Here is a 20230-nt window from a genome sequence, read left to right as displayed (position 1 = left end):
TTCCGTGTCCTTGCCGGCCGCGGTCAAAGCCTCAGCGTCCTGCCGCAGAGCCCGTTGGCATTGTAAATTGATTTATAGATCGCTGGCTTTAATTTACACAGGCGCCGCCGCAGCAGCGTTGCCATCAAGTATCAGCGCGCGCTCGCATCAACTCGTGTCCAAACAGTATTTCCGAGAGCCCCCGCCGAGGTCCTCGTTCCGCTTCATATCCAACACGCCCTCTGAGATTTCCCGCGGCGCATCCATGCGCAACACGCAGCACTTAAGAGTGTCTGCAGAGAGCCAGCGAGCTGCTCAGCTTGTCCTGGATCTTCACTTTGATGACAAGACGGCGCCTAGAAAAATATAAAAAGGCCCTCGTGTGCTTCCGTGGATTCTCACCGTCCGCTATATCAACAGGAAAATAACGCTTCATCGAATGTAGCACAAAACTAACACGATATTTTAAGTCATCGGAGGGAAGTTGATAGGAAAGTTTGAAGGACCAAACCTGGTGTTTCAAATCAATTCGTACGTGGGTGTGTATTCTCTCGGAGCAAGCGGATCCATATCTCCTGCGCTCCGACGCTTTGAGAAGAAAACAAGTCCTCATCGGTCTTCCTGCCAGATTGTCACTTTTCCAGAAGTCTCCCCGGAGACCGCCGTCCCGTTTCCTTGCAGGTGCCAATTAAAGCCTTAAAAACAATGAAGGGTTTTAGTTTTTTTCAGAGAGGTGGGGTTATTTTTGTGGGTCACAAATTAACAGTAGTCCCCATTTCGCTTCTCCCAAGCTGGAGATGGAGCCCCTCAGGATACGGTGATAGATGTCAGCACTCTCCGCTTTGCTTTATTGTCGCTCTGCGGGAGGAATCAAGTCAATAAACACCGCGCCTCGATGGGCGGCCATTAGATGATTGACTTGGAACGTTGATGGATGGGTCGGGAAGGAAGGAGCCAGTCGAGTTTTTTCGCTCGCCGTGTGCATCTGTTGACTGCTAAGTGCTTTGTTAGTCGGGGTCTGTCGGCTTGCTCTTCGAGTCGTGAGTCGGCTTTGTCGGCCGAGCCAGATTGAGATTCCTCTCTGATGGGGAAACGGCAATCAAAGACTCGTTTGATGATGACAAGCGGTTGCGTCTTCATTTTCTTCTTCACCTAATTGCTGGTTCTAAAGCGTAGAGCTGGCATGAAGGGGCGCTGGCTAATTCCCCGCGCAATAACTTTATGAATAAAAACGGCGGAAACTTCAAAGCTGCGTAACGCACGCTTGAGAACAGCAACAGGGTGGACGCTAAGCCTCGACGCGGGGGCTCGCCACTTAAGCTAACGGCCATGCAGCCGGCCAATCTTACTTTTGATTTCATGCCCGTTAAATGCGGCCCGCGATGACTAAACCGACCTAATTGCTGCCGGAGGCGGCGGAATCAGCCGGCGAGTCCTAATGGCGAATTAATTGGAGGTGAGCACGTCAGCGCGTGGCTTTTTTTTCTGGGGATCGGTGGGCTGCCAAAAAAAAAAAAGATCCCCGCCACAATTAAGATTTAAACGCAGAAGCACATGTCGCGCCAGATGCTTCAGCCGGCGTGAGCGGAATGGCAAATATTACCCGTGCGAAAAACTGTTGACTTTTCCGAGGCTTCCAAAAAGTTTCCACCGGTTTTTCTCGATCTCTCTCACCGTGGGTTTTAATGAGGCGTTCTTATCTGTGCTTAATTTCTCTTGATTGTCTCTGTGATGCGCTCAGCCTCTTTCCAGCGATACCAATCATGCAAATGATTATTCAGATGCATCATTTGTAGCCTCCTCGCCGAGCCCGGGCGGGGACATTGTGTGCCATTCACTTGTTTTGCGTTTCAAGCCCTTTTGGCTTCAAGGACAAACCAAAAAAAAAATGTGTGCTAATTAGATAATAATATAAAAATTATATATATAGATATATTGAAAGACCTCAGCTCGGCCGCCTATCTGCGCGGCGCAGCGATGCTAACCCCAAGCAGCTAAGGCGGCCCCTTCCGGGACATCAGCGGCCTTTCTAATCAGCCGAGACGGCCGGGTTAATGAGACGGGGCGCTCCCCGGCTCGCAAACTGCCGACTGATCAAGTCCGTGGCCGCTTTGGATTTACTTGTGCTTGTTTGGCAGGGGAGCTTCGTGGCCAGCATGACGGCCACGCTGAGGCAGATGGACGACTACCACTACGCGCATCTCATCAACACCTTTGGCAAAATAAGGAGCGACGTGGTGGTGAGTGCTGGCTTGAATGTTGTCACTCGGCGACCTTGACCGTCGGGACACACCGAGGATGTCGGCAAGACAAACAATCAGAGCGAGCAAGCCGGAATCCTCGCGCAGATTGATTGTTCCTCTCGCAGCCATCGCCACATTTCAAAGCAGCTCTCAGGAGCTTTTGCGTTGTTTTTTTTTTTTTTTTTCTCCCCTCCCTTCCTCCAAACACCTCAAATCCCTGAAAGATGCACCCCCTTGTTATTTTCCTCAGCCAAATAAATAGATAGACTTTCCAAAACCTCTCAAGAAGTCAAAAGCCTCGTATCAAAGTCCAACTTTGTTTTTGCAGGACTTCCTCATGGAAACCTTCATCATGTTTAAAGACCTGATCGGAAAGAACGTCTACCCGTCGGACTGGGTCATCATGAACATGATGCAAAACAAGTAAGTGGCGCGCCGCTGTGGCCTTTCCAGTCCCAACACCGACGTTGCTAAGGAACAGGAGTCAAAAGTGGGTTAGCGTAGCTGCGCCGCCTTCTCCTCCCTCCCCCCCGATCCCGCCGTGCAAATAATATCAACGCCGGGCCTCGGCGGCGGCAGTCAGACCGATTCCAAACGTCTCAACCTTCCGGGTCGCACAACTTTTTGGCGCAACAAATTCGGTCGGCAGGACGTGGCGGCAAAGTTTTAAGCGTGTTAAACGGATGGCACATTCATCATGTGCCTGAAATGGAGCTAATCGGCTTCATAAATTGATCTGATAACAAAAGCCTCGCGACCTTCCCGTTATCTCTTGGCACGTAACTTTCGTCCTCGCCGTAGACGGGGATCATTATCCAAGATGCTCTCTGAACTCAATTAGCAAGTATGATCTGCTGATAAACGCTCGCGGGGGTGGAGGCGGAGGGACGTCAAGGCAGCCCGACATACATTGAGGATTCAAAATGGCGGCCATCCATCAAACATAATGAAGCCATTTCTCCGACGGCAGAACATTGATTGAGCGTATTTATCATCAGCGCGACGCGTGTGTATTGTATGCAAACGGCTTTTAATGCCGAGCGGCGGCTCCGAAGCGCCGAGGGGGCCTTCCCACACGGGAATTATTCTGTTACCTGGGCGACCGTGACGACTCCAGCTGCATCTTCAAGTCAATGTCAAGTCCAAATAAATATCTTGTGAATTTGACGCACCACGGAGAACGTTCCTGCCAAATTTGAGCGATGGATAAAATTGTCCCAAATTTTTGGAGCCATCGCTCACACCGATGGCAAAGAGCCTTATTAGTTTTATTTCACACTTTTAATTAACGCCAGGGTGTCTCTCGCCAGCATGAAATATCGCAAAGACGTCTATCACGAGTAAAAAAAAAAAGTCTCCATTCAGTGGCATGGCACCTGTTTCTTTTGTCTGTTCTCCTCCCCTTTAAATATCCCGTCTTAATATTTCCCCGCTGGCGGGATGCAGCCATTGGAAAGCCGTTTTAGCATTAGCCCCGGCCGTTAAGTATATATTGGCATGTGCACGGCAGCAGAAAATTGACTGAGGCGTGCACGCACACGCAATGCTGGCAAAAGTCTCGAGCACTGAGCGGGGCGGGATTTATTTCATTTTTTTTCCCCCCCCCCAAGGGGAGCTTGACCAAGTATGGCTAATCCTGAGGTGTTGCGTGACGGCTGTTAACCTGCGCCAGTCATGATATGATTAAATATTTGCATATTCGCAACGTCACCTATTTTCAGGAACGTGTCTGATTTAATTTTTCTTTCCACACAGGTGGAGGTATGAGTTGAATAAAGTCTCCGGCAGACTTTTAAAAGCTCCACGCCGTTATTAACTTTTAATTGCGGGACTTCGCAACGGTTTAATTTTTCAGACGCAATTGTGGCGGCATGCTTTCTCTCGCTCCGCAGCCCTTCTGCCGTGCTGTCTGGATGCCGCCAGCTGATCTGCTCACAGCACTTGATTCATTTATGGCGACGGAAGGCGAGGTTATATAATGAATATTATCATGTAAAAAAAAAAAAAAAAAAAGTAAATAAAAAGGACAATTCAGGGAAACAAAAAAATATAAAAAAAATAGAAATAAAGTGACCTTTCATGCCGCTTAAAGGGGAACAAAATGCAATAAGTTTTTTGTCGTCTTAATCCATTTTCGATATCATATTTGAAGGTACACTTATCAGATGTGAGCAGCAAAGCCTTTTGTGCCGCTCTTATCTGCGCAGGGTCTTCCTGCGGGCCATTAATCAGTATGCGGCCGTGCTCAACAAGAAATTTCTGGATCAGACCAACTTTGAGCTGCAGGTAAGAGATGAACTCCTCCGCACCTTTCAGTTTCACGCCTCGCGACATGAGTTTCACCTCGAAAAAGTCGCGTGGAGCTTTAACTTGAGAAACTTTGTTTGTTGCGGTAAGCTGTGGAACAACTACTTCCACCTGGCGGTGGCCTTCCTCACGCAGGAGTCGCTGCAGTTGGAGAACTTCTCCAGCGACAAGCGGGCCAAAATCTGCCACAAGTGAGTCCAACATCAGCCAGCCTTTAAGTTCTGACCTGCTCTTGTTTGACTTTGTCTCCATCTCAATGATGCCTTCAGGTACCAGGACATGCGGCGACAAATTGGCTTTGAGATCCGGGACATGTGGTACAATTTAGGTAATTAACCACTTTTGGATTCGGGCTATTGATCGTGGTTTCAAATGGAGAAGGTGTACTTTCTCCAAAGGTCCCCACAAGATCAAATTCATCCCCGAGATGGTGGGCCCAATCCTGGAAATGACACTGGTCCCCGAGATCGAGTTGCGCAAGGCCACCATCGCCATCTTCTTCGACATGATGCAGTGCGAGTTCCACTTCACGTGCAGCTTCCAGAGGGTAAGGCAGTGATTTTATCTCTCTTTTTTTTTTCTTTCAAGTTGTCAGTCATTTTTTCAGGTGGTAGCTATCAATCCTCCAAAAAGGTGCCGAGTGTGCTTGCGTCAAGCTGTTTATGGCCACTTGTTGGCTTTAAAACAAATAAATAATATTCTATTCAACCCAACCACATAATTTTGTAAAACAAATGTCAGCTAGCTTAATGTGAAAAGCCATCAATATTATAAACCTCTAAATATTTCTAAATATATCTCAATCTATTTTTTCTCTGTATGAGTTATACTGACCCCTGGTGGCCAAAAAGGAGTAGCACAGCATTCATTGAATTGAAGCATAAACTCCTGGTGCCAAAACGTCTTTATTTTTTATTATTTCTGGATGTTTCTTTTAAATCGCATACAAGATTGTGGAGCGCTTTTGAAATCTAACTTGACTGGCATCACATGGGAGTGAAGAAGGGCAGATAATAAACAGCGTGGCGCTGCCAGCTAGCTTGTAATTGGGCAAATCTCATTCTGTGTTGTGCCGCGATTATCAACAGTGGCGCCGAGAGCAACCTAATGTTCTGCCTCATTACGGCATCAAATGAAGCTTTTCTGCATGAGGGGAATCCACTTTGCGGCGCACGGTAGACGCCTTTTAAGGGAGGTACGGGGAACCTCGGATTTTGCGGGGAGGGGCGAAAAAGACAGAAAGCACCTTTAGAAAAAAAATAAAAATAAAAAAAACGTATAACTTATGCCGTGCCATTGCAGTTTGAGAACGAGATCATCACCAAGCTGGATCACGAGGTGGAGGGCGGCCGCGGCGACGAGCAGTACAAAGTTCTCTTTCAGAAGATGTAAGTGTGACGTGGCGCCCGCAGATGGCGCTAAAAGGCTAACGCCCTCCGTCCCGCCTCCAGTTTACTGGAGCACTGCCGCAAGCACAAGTACTTGGCCAAAAGCGGCGAGACCTTTGTCACCCTTGTGGTGCGCCTGCTGGAGCATCTGCTGGACTACCGCACCATCATGCACGACGAGAACAAGGAGAACCGCATGAGCTGCACCGTCAACGTGCTGGTCGGTCACCCTCGAGCTTTTTCCTTTTAAGGAGCGGAACAACATTGTCCTTTTCCTCCCCAGAACTTTTACAAGGAAATCGACAGAGAGGAGATGTACATCAGGTAAGCGCTTCCTTCTTTGGAGACGGCGCCGGTCGGTCGACCTTCACGTGTGTTTTGTGTTGTCCTCCTTCCAAAAGGTATTTGTACAAACTCTGCGACCTGCACAAGGAATGCGACAACTACACGGAGGCGGCGTACACGCTGCTGCTGCACGCCAAGCTACTCAAGGTATGAGTTGGACTCACAACACAAAAGCTGAGTTGACAGGAACACGTCGTTTTTTTCCCCCAGTGGTCCGACGAGCCGTGCGCCGCCCACCTGACCCAGCGAGACGGCTACCAGGCTTCCACTCAAGGGCAGCTGAAGGACCAGCTCTACCAGCAGATTATCAATTACTTTGACAAGGGCAAGGTCAGCTAAAAATACTCGATTGATCATCGTGTGTGTTTTTTTTTTTTTGCAAACACTCTGAGGGTGGCTTTCCAGATGTGGGAGGAAGCCATCATCCTCGGGAAGGAGCTGGCCGAGCAGTACGAGAATGAAATGTTTGACTTTGAGCAGCTCAGCGCGTCCCTGGTAGGTCACGTCCATCGCGCTCGCTGGCTCAGTCACGCAACGACGTTCCTCAACCGCGCCTCCGTCGACAGCGTAAGCAAGCGCAGTTCTACGAGAACATCGTCAAGGTGATCCGGCCCAAGCCCGACTACTTCGCCGTGGGCTACTACGGCCTGGGCTTCCCGTCCTTCCTGCGGGTAAGTCCGTTGTGGCTGTGATAAGATCAACGGGGAGAGACGTTGGATTTACTCAACTTTGTAAAGCGGCCGCATCTTTGACAAATAAGAGAAAACATTCAAATAAAAATATTCTAGGTTAAGTCAAGGCACCGCCGCTGTTGCTGCTTTAAAAATGGCTGACAGAAAGTGTGTGTGTGTGTGGGGGATTCTGTCTCTTCTTTCCGATATTGCTCGTTTCATGTACTCGTCTCGGCGATTTTGTTCAAAGCGGCAACTACAAGGAAAAAGATGGTGATGGTCCACTTTGTAGAACCATTCTTCTCGAGTCGGCCCTTTGATTCTTTCATGTGTCCTCGCAGACGGCAAATTACGTTCAGCTCATGTCGGGCTTTATTCAAACGTCCTTTTTGTCTCCCTTTTCACGACCTTGTCAGAAATGTCGTCATTTGTGTGTCCCCAGAACAAAATGTTCATCTACCGCGGCAAGGAGTACGAGCGCTGGGAGGACTTTGAGGCCCGTCTCCTCACGCAGTTCCCAAACGCTGAGAAGATGAAGACCACCACGCCACCCAGCGAGGACATCAAGAATTCTCACGGACAGTGTATCCAAAATCCAACCATCATTCTTTTTTTTTAACAAATATTTTTTTTGCTAATTACGTTCCTTAATGCTTCTCCATGAAGACGTCCAGTGCTTCACAGTGAAGCCCATCCTGGATTTACCCGCCAAGTTCCAGAACAAACCCGTTGCGGAACAAATCCTCAGGTTGTTGTTGTTTTTTTTTGTACTTGACCTTATTATGGTTATCTGAGATTTTATTGATTTGGGCAAAATCTTTTTATTTTTTAAATGGAGTGTTGAAGGTGGCCTTTGCACGAGCGTGTACATTCCGAGCGTCCCAATGCAGCAGTTGGCTTGTTTACCCGCGGAAACCTTTTTGCAAATACACCTGGCCGGCAGCTTTTATCGCACGGCCGCAGGGCTGCCTTATTTGCTCGCCGCGCGATTAGCATGCGCCGACCCCGCTCTCGCCCAAAGCCAGAGTCTTGTTCCAAGCGCCTCATGGGCGAAATTTGCGAGGATGCCTCCGCCATTCAATCAGCGGCTCCAGTTTGAAACCTCCCGTGTCCTTCCTGACTCATTTTCTCTTGTCTCGTCTTTCCCTCAAAGCTTCTACACGGTAAATGAAGTCCATAAATTTCAGTATTCGCGACCGGTGAGGAAAGGCGAGAAGGACCCGGACAACGAGTTTGCGGTGAGTGACCAGGACATGATCACTGAAATACTACTATTAATAATAATCATTTATAAATAATTTTTCTTTTGTTGTTCAGAACATGTGGCTCGAGAGGACCACCTACACGACGGCCTACAAGCTGCCGGGCATCCTGCGCTGGTTCGAAGTCAAGTCCGTGTGCACCGTGAGTCGTGTTTCGTCAAATTTGTTTTGGTTTGATGTTCAACAATTAGAACAACTGTGAGTCTCCCCGTTGCACTTTTGCTCGCTCAGGATGAAATCAGCCCACTGGAGAACGCCATGGAGACCATGCAGCTGGCCAACGACAAGATCAGCAGCATGGTGCAGAAGCACCTGAGCGACCCCAGCCTTCCCATCAACCCGCTGTCCATGCTGCTCAACGGCATCGTGGACCCCGCCGTCATGGGCGGATTCGCCAACTACGAGAAGGTCGTCATTTTGTTTGCCTCGCAGGCCCTCCACGTGTGCTGAGTGTGCGTCTTCACTCCGCAGGCCTTCTTCAACGACAAGTACGCGCACGAGCACCCGGAGGACCTGGACAAGATGGACAAGCTTAAAGACCTCATCGCCTGGCAGGTGTGACTGGGAACCATTCGCGGGGAAACTCAATTTGTCTTTCCGACATGGCGAACTCGATTCGAAACATTTGTGAGCTAGCGTGGAACAGCAGGCCAGTCTCCCCAGTCGCCACTTTGCTCATTGAAGTCTCAACTTGACGCAGTGAACCAAGTTGGGCTGCAAGCTCGCCAACCTTGAGCGGGCGTCGACGTCCTCCACAAATAGCCGACGCGTTTCTCAGCGCACAAAGCGCGTTGCCATGCCGCCACTCGGGCGCTCTCAATCATCCTCCGTCATGCGAGGCTCTATAAAAAGAACGCCGACGGGGATCCCGGGAGAACGGGAATCCTGCCGCACGACTCCGTCCGTGTGTCCCGCCTTCGCAGAGTATTGTTGCCCTCCTCGGGACAATAACCAAGAATATTATGTAATTCAAAATGTAGAAAAGCTATTTTGAAAAATGTTTTGGGGAATTGCCAGAAACGTTTTACTTTTGGGGAGAAATTGAAGGAAAGTGCCTTTCTTTTGTTTGATGCCAGATTCCGCACCTGGCGGAGGGCTTACGTATCCACGGCGAGAAGGTGACGGAGGCGCTGCGGCCGTTCCACGAGCGCCTGGAGGCCTGCTTCAAGCAGCTCAGGGAGAAGGTGGAGAAACAGTACGGCGTCAAGACGCTGGTGAGATGCACCGCAGCTGAGAGCGCTTGGAAAATACAATAAGACAAGAGCGCCTCCCTCTGGCAGAGAAGGACAGTCACACAACATAGATTTAAGATACTTATTTTCTTTAAAATAGCGAAGCAGTTTTATACATGTTATTTAAAAATAACTCCTTTAACTATCTCTGTGTAAAATACATTTCATGACTAAAATCATAAATCTCTCACATCTATTCGGAAATCGTTTGCTGAAAAAGTCTTTTTTCTGTCCCTTGTAAGCCGCCGGCGGCCGAGCGTCGCGGCTCTCGTCCTCACTCGATGATTCGTTCCTTCACCATGCCGTCATCGCAACGGCCTCTGTCCGTGGCGTCTGTCACCTCCGTCTCCTCGGACAACTCGCCCTCCAGGCCGGGATCTGACGGGTAACAAGCTCCAAAACACCAAGGCCAATCATTACAGAGTGCAGTTTACTGCCTTGGCCACCTGGGGGCAGTATAACAAAGACCTCAGCTCCTCAGTAGTCATGCAGAACATCTACTTTTGATTATTTAATGTGTCGTTTGACTGCTAAACTGTATTTTTCAAGATGGCTGCTCTGATGTTTTTTTTTCTTCTTTTGTTGTTCCAGTTTTGCGCTGGAGCCTTTGCTCCCCAAGAAGCTGCACACCAAGTCCCAGGACAAGCTGGACCGTGACGAACCCGAGCGCGAGCGTCGGGACAAGAAGAAGGAGAAGCGCAACAGCAAGCACCAGGAGATCTTCGACAAGGAGATGAAGACCACCGAGATCCCGCTGCAGCCCACCGAGGGCGTCATACTTTGCGAGACGGCAAGGAAACAAAACATTTCTTTTTCTCCACATCATCTTCATTTTTATCTTCATCTTGCAGATCAGCCCGCTGAGGCCGCAGAGGCCCAGGAGTCAAGTGCTGAGCCAGATCGTTGGAGGAGACCGTCGTCTCTCCGTGTCGCCGGGGCCGGCCGCCACCTCGTCGTCCAACTCGTCCTCTAACTCGTCGTCCTCGCCGGGACCGCCGCCCATCACGCCTCGCAGCAAGCTCTCCTTCAGCGTGCCCGCTGTTCCCAGTGAGTTGCCTGTCCATCTGCTGCGTTCTTCTTTTCCACACTAAGATGAATTCAAAACTGCCTTCAGATGCCGAGCTGAACGGGGTCGGCTGCGGCGACAAGGTGGGACTCCCGCCTCCTCTCCCGGTCAAAGGCAGCACGGCCGATTACGGCAACGTGCTGGATAATCAAGACTTGAGCGCGCCCATCAACGCCACCACGCCGCCGCCGCATCAACGAGTGTGTATCAGTTGGAGATGCCTCCATTTTTTCCCTGCTTCCGTCTTGACGATAAAATATTTCTCAGGATATTTTTGATTAGGCCAACATGCTTGTTTTTGTGTCTTAGCATTTACCGCCGCCGCTGCCCAGCAAGACGCCACCGCCGCCCCCTCCCAAGACCACCCGCAAGCAGACGTCCATCGATTCAGGAATTGTACAGTAAGCGCAACGACAACCGAGAGCAGCGCAACAATGACGACCGCCCCCCTCCCAAAGCACGCACACACTCGACGACACACATTCCTGCCACTCCCGACCCACCGTGACAAGATGAGTACCTCATTGCGGTTCTTTTGAAATTCTCCCCTTCCAGTCATCAACTTCAATATCCCGCTATGTATGTACAGAGGTTTGTATATATGATTTTATTTTGGGTTTTCTACGCCATTGTTTGTAATAACGCATTCTTAGATCACGCGAGGCATTTTTACAACTTTAGAATCCAACCAGAAAAAAAAGAAGAAAAAAAAAAAGGGCTGTCGCGTGAGTGACTTTTACCGGTGAAAAGTTTGGCGTGCACAAAGCAGCTTACTAAACACGCATATGATTTTCATTATGAACTGCTCCAAATTCACTACTGACACCACTTTTGAATAAACATTCACAGTGTATGGATTTTGAAAAGCAAGACGTCTGCTGACTCCTGATTGGACAAAAAAAATATTGATATGAATATGAATTCACAAGTGTATCAAGATATCTTGAAGAGGAGACGACAACGATTTGCCAATGATCGCCAAGAACAGAGGTAAGTCCATTGACTCATCGAAACGAACTGATTCGAACTGTAATGTCTGCCATCGCTCTCGGAACGCCTCTTGTCCAATCAAATTGCTTGCTCGCTGTTGGGTTAAGTCCATCAATGAGCTGTTTTGTCAACAAAGGCAAGAGGTGTCAGGAGTGTGATTGCTCCCAATTGTGGAGTTTGCTAATGACTCGCTAGCTGCAATTAACATTGAACACACACACGCTGTTATTACTTTGGATTTACAACAGGTTGTCATGTTGGGGCCTGTTTGACATCTGTCATTTTAGAGTATTCCCTCAGGGGAAAAACACACTTGTGTCATTTTAGGCATACCTTTGACGTAGTGAACCAACTTTACATTTTCATTTGTAAACACCAGTCAGTCTTTAAAGTACACACACCTAAAAGTCACCATTATTCCAATGAAACATACGGACACTGACCCCTAGTGGAAAAAAACAATAATTGCACCTCACTTGCATGTTGTGTTTAATAAGGCAAACTTGATTTTTTGACCAAAAAAAAGGTGTCTGTCTTAAAAGTATGTTTAATAATTTTGTTGGCAACTGTAATATTTAGAACACTGTTTGAAAATGAACTTGAATGTCAGAACATTCAAAACTATTTTAAAAACGGATTCAGTCAGAAGGTATAACACAAATATTTTCACCTTAATAACTGTTTAAAATCATTTCTAAATGTTTGTACTTAAATTACAGTTGAACTATAATCAACGAAGTGCCAGCTTAATGTTACCAAAACGCCTCTTGGTCAAATTTACTATTTAATTGCTTTTGTGTTACACTTCAACAAAATATTTACATTTTTTTTCCAATGAATAATTATTCATTTAAAAGTTAGATCATAGGTAAAAAGAAAAAAATATTCTTTAAATGACAGCTGTATGAAGTGTTATTCTGCCTTTTTGTGCAAAGTGTCACATTTAAAAGTATTATCTTATGTTTATTATATAGCATTTTCCATTTTGATATAATTATATTGGCTCCACTTTGGCGCCGAGGTACTGTAAGGGGAAAAAAACGGAGTAAAAAAAGTGCTGTATCTGCTCAAAGAAGATGGTATCTTCATCAAATGTAGATGGTATCGGTGCTCATTGAAAGGCAGATTGGGCGCGATTGAAAAAGGAGGTGTGACCGAACCCCTTTCAAAACCAAAAAAAAAAAACTGCCGGGGGGCTCCACCTGGCCCCTTGTCCATAAATACGCCTCCCTCGCCGGAATAGGAGTTCAGTCGAGTCGGGAACGCGTCGACGGTGCTTGTTTTTGTTTTGCGCGGATTATGAACGCGTTCGGAGCGCAGCAAGCCTCCAGCCAGCAGAGTAACAGCAGCGCAAACGCCGCGCACGATCTCCTGGACATGGCCGTTTATTGTGACAACTACGGCGTTTACCAGCACCAGAACCTCCACCACCTCCACCACCCCCAAAGAGCTGCCAACCACCCCTCCGGCTACGGCTTGAGCGACTACGCCGCCCCGCCCACCAATCCTTACCTGTGGCTCAACAACTCCCCCGCTTCGCCCTACCTGGGCGGAGGTGGAGGCGCTACTGCAGCTTCCACTTACTTGCAATCCCCTGGTTACTGTTCTGGGAGCCAGCGGCAGCTTTTGGGGGCGCCCGGCGGACTTGGAGGCCCCGACATGAGCTGGTTATCCCTCTCCAGCCAGCAGGAGCTCTTTAAAATGGTCCGGCCTCCGTACTCGTACTCTGCGTTGATCGCCATGGCCATCCAGAACGCGCAAGACAAGAAACTGACCCTGAGTCAGATTTACCAATACGTGGCCGAAAACTTTCCGTTTTACAAGAAGAGCAAAGCCGGTTGGCAGAACTCGATCCGGCACAATTTGTCTCTTAACGACTGTTTCAAGAAGGTGGCTCGGGATGAGGACGACCCCGGTGAGTGCTGTGCGCTTTTACGCATGGATTCATTTAACTCATTAGAAGGAAACTCGCGTGTTTGTATCGTTAGGTTAATGAATTGTGCACATTTTATATTGGACCCAGCTAATTCCAGTTTGTAACGTATTTTAAAAATACAATTATTAGTTTTTTGGGTTTTTTTTAACAATTCCATTCACTTTCCTCCTCCCAGGCAAGGGCAACTACTGGACGCTGGACCCCAATTGCGAAAAAATGTTCGACAACGGCAACTTTCGACGCAAGCGCAAGAGGCGAACCGACATCAGCACCCCTGCTGAAAAACCCGATTCAGACGCGCAGCACAAGCTGTCGGACACCGCCAGCCTGCTGAGCTCGTCCCCGCCCAGTCTGCGCGCTTCTCCGGCCTCCACGGAGCCGCGCTCGTCGCCGTCCAACTCAACCGATCACAGTCCGTGCTTCGCCGGATTCATGTCCAGCGTCAACGCGATGTTAACTACCGGAGCCGAGGCCTCCACGAGGATACCGGATCGGGACTTGGGCACGGAGCTGTCCCAAGGCCGCGAGGGCGTGTCCGGACTTGGCTCCTACTCGCCCTCCTTGCTGTCTGACAGCAGAATGAACTACTACAACCTCAGCAATCACTTCACAGTCAACAACCTCATATATGGCCGGGAAGGAACCGAAGTTTAATGTGGATTCACCTGAAAACATGACTAATTTATCTCATTTAAAGTAGCCACTTGTATTTTTGTTTTTTCCTTGTATCAAAAAAAAAATCCACAATGGTGTTGCAATATCACACCTTTGGATTTAAACACTTGTACACATTATTTTTGTAAGTATCATGTATTTTGTTTTATTTAAACTTTTTGAATAAAAGCCTTTTTTTATATGTGCTTCCCATTTGTAATTATTCTCATGCTCCCATTTTATGACCACCCCAAATAAAGCCACCCCCCTTAAAAAAAAAAAAAATCTGCCAGGCTGTCTACAGTCAAGTGGCTGTAAGGCATCAAAGTGTGTAAACCACAGACATTTTCCGCCTGTCACCCCCAATCGGGCCTACGAGCCCCCCTCCAACCTCGCCCCGGTTCACAAGTTCAGCTTTTTGTCTCTGTCCAGTTTCGCGTGGACATGAGGGGAATATTTGCACCTGTCCCCCCACACGGCTGTTCCTGAACATCACGCACGCATGCAGCCTTTGCTCGCTCCCTTACGGAAGAGCGTCCGACAATGTGGAAGTAAAATCCCGCAAAGCGGAGGAAGCGCCGCTTGTCGGCGGGATAATTGAGCTCACCCAAGCTCTGCGTGAAAAGGAGAGCACAATGGCCACTTGGCATCAGGGGCGCTCCCCTCCTGCGCTCCGATGAAAATATTGAAGATGTGGGAACAAAGCATCAGAGCCCGGGGACACCTTTTGTGCCATTATCTGGGAACAAAGCGCAATGACGGACAACATTCCAAAGTTTGTGGCCAGAAAATGTTTATTTACATCAGTTGGCAAAAGTGACTCTTCTAGCTTTGATTTAGATGATGACAAGAATCCATCTGTCAATATTCCCTGATGCTTTGAAGACCCAAGTGTCCAAAGTTGTTGAGCTTTCTGGCTTGTGAAGACAGCACATGTGATGACAGCAGGGAAGATCTGGAATATATGTCCGCCTGCAGGGGGGTGAGGGGCGGGTGAGTGACAAGTGAGGAGAATGTCCATCAATGTGCGTGACCTGATTGGGTTTCATCCAAAACTCATGAAACGGATGCATCATCAGGACATGCACATTTTGATTTGTCTCCATGCAGTACAGACACTTTGGGTGAAGGTGCACCATCTAGAAAATACGATGGAAAAAGTTCTCCCAGAAAGAAAACTTGTGTAGTCTGTTACCGAATAGAAGTCAAAGGACTTTTTTTTTGTTGTGGTCTGTCCGTGGTGACAGCACACAGCTTGAAGCACCTGCACGTTGTCATTGCCTGCTTGGCACAGACAGGAAGTGGTGACAGATGACACAGGAAGTAGCTGTAACGACAAGGGGGGGGGGGGGGGGGGGGGTCCATGTGTGTCCCTAGCCGGAGGTTTGCACACGTCTGAGTTTCACCTGCTACCATGATGTGTGTGCGTGTGGATGTGTGATACTGCCCCCCCTCTTCGCCCTCAAAACAAAACTTCCCCCAGGCCCTAATGAGACCCCCTACCTGCTCCTCTATTATGAGGGATGCATACCAATAGAGAGACAGCAGAGGGGAGACAGACTCACAGACCTGGCCAGACCGGCCCCCCCTTCTACAACCCCCATGTAAACCAAAGGCCATAAAGACACAAGCACAAAGTTTTGTCCACTTAGCTTAATGTTAACACGTAATGCAAAATCCCATAGACGGGCTAACAAAATTAGCATTGCTGTCATGTGGACATGGGCGACGATTGCCCACTAGAGTCGTTTGGAGTCCCGTAAAGTGTGTGTGTGTGTGTGGGGGGGGGGGGGGACCATCAACATTTGACCTTGGGTTCTTGTAATGATCTGGGGGCTCAAGGCCCTAAATGATAGCCTTTCAACAGCCCCCCCTCCCCAACCTCAGCCCATCTTCTTTCAAATGCTCCTTTTGTGTCGGCCACCTAATCCTTCAGTCCACTTCAAGGCTCCCGATTCGCTTCCAAGACACCTGGAGGAGATAGATGTGTGTGTGAGTGTGAGTGTCAGACTCGGCCGGCTCCTTCTTAGCCACCGCTCCGAGCTCATAAAGCAACAGCATGATGAGATTTTTTTTCGGTTTAATAAAGTTGACAGCATAATCGTAGCAATGTCGCCCAGCCACTATATTTAAGTGTTCATCTCAGGCGGAGCTTTAATGAAGAGCGCAATCTACAGTAATGACAAGGCGGCACCACATAATGACACAATGCTGCCAAATTATAGCAAAGCCCCAGCGGATCCGTCTATGCCCTGGAATGGAACATGACCATTTTGACTACCTTACCGGAATTGACCTTTGCTTGTTTTTCCCCAAACAGAGTTGGCACATCTTCTTTTTCACTGCATCCCACAGATTTTTATATATTTTATTTTCCAGAGCTGACTTTGCGGCCTTTTCATTCCTGCGTTGCGTCACACTTAAAGGATTGCAACGCTTTCGGGGACGAGCCAGCTCCAAAGGGAGCGCTTTCATCGGTAGAGCCGGCGCGACGTCGGGCCGCCGTCCAGAAAGTCGGCGGGAGGTGGTACGTATGGATTACAAGCCTTGACGGCGCCGCCGTATTTCACTTCGTCACGCTTACCTGTACTTGATGTTTTAGGTCTGCACGCGTTCAAGCGGCAAAGACGCGGCGGGATAAATCACGGCCGATGAGTACTACTCAACACGTTCCCATACAGCTCCAGTTTTATGGCGTCTTCTCGGGTTTTTGGATTCCGGAACAAGGGGACCAGAAGGTACGCTGGTTGAGTGCCAATCATGTCTGCCGTTCATCATGTGACATGTACACTTGCATTTATTTTTCATTTAATCAGAATGAGAATGAAATTGCTTTTAAAAAAGAAAAAAATTGTCCGAATTGTTAATTTAAATGTGATCTGACGTAACGACAAAGCTTTTCGCCCTTCGGCCGCACGCTCGCACATTTTACGGCGCCGTCCGAAAAGTCACGGTTCTTAACGCTTGGGAAGTCAGCAGCAGGAAAAGAGAAAAAAAAAAAAAAAGAAAAGAAAGAAACTCGACTAAGTCCTGAAGGAATTTCCTCCCTGGGGGATCCCTGAGTGATGTCCGTCTCCTCCCAGTCCATCACGGCTGAAACTGGATCACTTGACACTCGCTTAAGTGACTTTGATTCCCCGGAATCCTGCGCTGCAACTTGTTGTTCCGGGATTTGGGAATTTGAAGAACCAAAAGAGTCGTCGTCATTTCTCATCATTCTTTTGAAAAGTCAAATTGGCGCCATTGAGGTCAAACAAATTCTAAAAATACAGTTTTTTTTAATGCTAGTTGTTTGGTGCTGTTTTTTTTTTTACTTTTTCCCGTGTGTATAATTCTCGTTGCATTGTGTTTACTTTGACAGTAATCTCCAAGTCCCAAATTTTTGGAGCTTCTTTTGGGATGAATTGTTTCCTCGCCTGCCAAGCGTCACCTGGTGAGTTGACTCAAACCCAATCTCAAGATTTTGCTCCCAAATCAAAGCAAAAAGTTTGTCGTTTGGCTTGGAAAGGAAGGAAGGGCGCAGATAAGGCTGTCTCTCTTCACCCCGTTCAAGCGTCACCTCATCACCTCGCCGTCCGGCGTCAACGACGGACGGAAGAGGCGAGCTGGGACGCCAGGGGACGGATAGCGGGTGAGGAGGAGGGGGGGCTTCACGCTGACGACACACACTTAGCGTACCAGCGGTCGGAGCCGACGTGTAGCGGGGGTCGGGGGCCAAGGGGGTCCATTCGCTCACCCCGGGGCGACAATCGGGCCCGGCCTCGGCCCCCCCATTGTCATCAGGCCCAACTCCATCCGCCGCGCTTCCTGCCGCCGCATTCTTCCCCCACCAGCAGCAAAGCGGGGACGAGGGCTAACTTGTAAGGGCCTTCGCGTCACGGGTGATCTATGAAACGCCGTAATACGACGCCTCCGATGCCGACCGCGGGAATAGGGGCCGCGCGTAAACATTGCATGCCAGGCCACTAGTTGGCGCTCATCGGCATCCCGTTGCATTGATTGGGAATCGTTTAACTGTGGGACTGGAGGAGAGAGATTGTAGCCAAGACGGGGGTCCGCCGCGTCTGTGGAGCGGGGACCCCTCGAGCTGTCAGACGGTGTGTCTCCACGCCCCCTGCAGGGCGCCACCATTGTTGAAGCGCAAACACCATTTTGTCTCCGTCAGCAGGCCAGCTCGCCGATCCCGACAGTCCGGTTTTGCCAATTGTCGGTTAAGAAGGTCAAACGGCGGCTTCCGGAGCCAAACGCGGGTCCAGGATTGAGTTGCAAGCGCTCATTTGTAACCGCTCCAAAGATGGAGCGGTGCTGGCCCTGCAGCCAGCTCCATTGGAAGGGATGATTGACAGCTTTATGGCTCGGCTTCTCACGGCCATTCATAAACATCATTGGGGGGGAGGCAAAGCATGGGGGCAGGGGGGGCACTTCTGTCAGAAATTGACACGTTGTAGTGGAAGCGCTTATCAGGTGTCGACTTACTTCATGGGAAACGTCAACTGTTACTTTGAACTTTACACAACCAACTATTTTTGGTGTCTTGAGTTTCTGGGCAATTTAGGGACCAAGGTTGTCCTCCAAACATGTAAAAATCTGGTGCACTCCAGGTTGCTCACCTTGTATATCTTTGCCATTAATCTTAATTTGTCACTGAGGGCTGGAAAGGAGGAGGAGGAGGAGGGGGGGGGGGACGGGAGGGGTGGGGGTAATTGCCCCCCTGCTGCTCCATTATGGTGTCATTCCTCTGTTAACAGGCGATAACATCTTCTCCAAAGCACCTGAAGCCAATTCTCCACTTTACCTGCGTGGCAGGGACACACGCACGCACGCAAGCGCGTGCACGCACACACGGAAAGAAAACCAGAGTGGACCAGAACCCGCTCAGCTATTCTTGTGAGTCGGCAAAGCCTGATGGATGGGATGAGGGGGCGAGCCAGCACTTTCTCTGCTGATTGACAGGTGTGATGGATGACACACGTGCACACGTACACACATTATACGCACGCACACACAAAAATTGTCCAGTAAAAATTGGAGGTCAGCAAAGAATAAGATAAATGACGGTAATTTTATTATTATTTTTTCTATGTCAATAAAAACTAGCATGGGAGGACAGCAAAACTTTACTGATGCTATCAACCCCTTTTTAAAATTGCTTTTTTTAAATATGCAGAAATGATAGATAAACTACACAATATCTAGAATGTTGAAAAAAAATCAGTGTCACCCAGTTTCTTGCTAGACCCCCCCATCGACTCCCCCCCCCCCCCCCCCCCTCCCATCCCCGCCACCTGCCCTGCAGCTGGAGGTGTCCATTTCACAGGGCGGGGTCACGTTTCACAGGTCCAAAAAGTGGCCCTCTCTAATCCTATCACATAAGAGTATCTTCATTTAATCCCAAAAGCATCCCGAGAGGAAGAGATTAGCCGCCATCTCTGATTTTATTCTAATGATGTTTGCAGGGGAGGGATCGCTTTCAATGTTTTTTTACCGAGGGGGGGCAGCACGGGACGCTTCGAAACACTTGAACGCACACGTGAGAAGGTGTGAGATAAAGTAGCCGGATAAAGTGTGGACTCATAAGACCTTTAACGGTCCTCATTGTTGGCCAATAGAAGGGCTGAGAACGGAGCGCCTCGTCGTTGGCCTCGAGTACACGCAGAGAGAAAGCCGAAGAGCGTAATAATTGATCCTGCTTCATCTTGAAACTTAGTTCTGCTTCATCCAACAAGATCTCAGCTTCAGCTTTAGTCGGCATTTATCCTAGTTTGAAAAAAAAAACGGCACACGATGACTAATTGCCTCATCGGCAGATCAAACGGAGGGGCCCGCTTCCCGTTTCCTCTCGGCCGAGTGCACATCCTCCGAAACATAATCCATATTCGCCCCAAAAAGCAAATTGCCAGGTCTCGCCGCAGCCGCCTTGAAGTGCGAGAGGCTCTTTGAAGGCGGTTAGCCGGCGTTACGAGAGGAGACGTGTCCCAACACGGTCCAGGTGAGCCATGGGACACGGGACACCTCGGCTCCCTGATGCCACGTCAACGCCGGCAGCTGCCATGACAAAAACCTTTGCCTTCACTTTCTTTGTTGTTTTTTTTTTTTTTTTTTTTTTTTTTTTTAGTGGCACCTCTGAATAGAAACTGCATCACGAAAACACTCGGAC

General features: G+C 48.8%; 2 protein-coding genes across 2 annotated transcripts in view; both read left to right on the top strand.

The window, feature by feature from the left end:
• The window catches only part of dock1 (dedicator of cytokinesis 1), a 38818-nt gene extending 27455 nt beyond the window's left edge, over positions 1 to 11363 (top strand). Inside the window, exons 28-52 of the mRNA XM_049759013.2 lie at positions 2118 to 2219; positions 2551 to 2645; positions 4430 to 4508; positions 4620 to 4720; positions 4799 to 4857; positions 4928 to 5076; positions 5832 to 5917; positions 5981 to 6137; positions 6201 to 6241; positions 6319 to 6409; positions 6473 to 6592; positions 6668 to 6757; positions 6829 to 6933; positions 7376 to 7517; positions 7600 to 7681; positions 8087 to 8171; positions 8251 to 8337; positions 8427 to 8603; positions 8667 to 8750; positions 9272 to 9409; positions 9670 to 9812; positions 10019 to 10217; positions 10279 to 10474; positions 10542 to 10693; positions 10803 to 11363. Coding sequence (XP_049614970.1) covers positions 2118 to 2219; positions 2551 to 2645; positions 4430 to 4508; positions 4620 to 4720; positions 4799 to 4857; positions 4928 to 5076; positions 5832 to 5917; positions 5981 to 6137; positions 6201 to 6241; positions 6319 to 6409; positions 6473 to 6592; positions 6668 to 6757; positions 6829 to 6933; positions 7376 to 7517; positions 7600 to 7681; positions 8087 to 8171; positions 8251 to 8337; positions 8427 to 8603; positions 8667 to 8750; positions 9272 to 9409; positions 9670 to 9812; positions 10019 to 10217; positions 10279 to 10474; positions 10542 to 10693; positions 10803 to 10898 — 2856 coding nt within the window. The 3' untranslated portion in view covers positions 10899 to 11363. The remainder of the gene's footprint in view (positions 1 to 2117; positions 2220 to 2550; positions 2646 to 4429; positions 4509 to 4619; positions 4721 to 4798; positions 4858 to 4927; positions 5077 to 5831; positions 5918 to 5980; positions 6138 to 6200; positions 6242 to 6318; positions 6410 to 6472; positions 6593 to 6667; positions 6758 to 6828; positions 6934 to 7375; positions 7518 to 7599; positions 7682 to 8086; positions 8172 to 8250; positions 8338 to 8426; positions 8604 to 8666; positions 8751 to 9271; positions 9410 to 9669; positions 9813 to 10018; positions 10218 to 10278; positions 10475 to 10541; positions 10694 to 10802) is intronic.
• Positions 11364 to 12362: 999 nt separating this feature from the next.
• Positions 12363 to 14565, top strand: foxi1 (forkhead box i1). Its single transcript, XM_049759056.2, has 2 exons — positions 12363 to 13398; positions 13595 to 14565. The coding sequence occupies exons 1-2, from the start codon at positions 12783 to 12785 to the stop codon at positions 14071 to 14073; spliced, it is 1095 nt and encodes a 364-aa protein (XP_049615013.1). The 5' UTR covers positions 12363 to 12782; the 3' UTR covers positions 14074 to 14565.
• Positions 14566 to 20230: the final 5665 nt, after the last annotated feature.

The sequence above is a fragment of the Syngnathus scovelli genome, chromosome 21 (assembly GCF_024217435.2).
Source record: "Syngnathus scovelli strain Florida chromosome 21, RoL_Ssco_1.2, whole genome shotgun sequence".
Lineage (NCBI taxonomy): Eukaryota > Metazoa > Chordata > Actinopteri > Syngnathiformes > Syngnathidae > Syngnathus > Syngnathus scovelli.
Note: the sequence above shows the minus strand (reverse complement) of the source record. Positions and strands in the feature narration are given on the sequence as shown.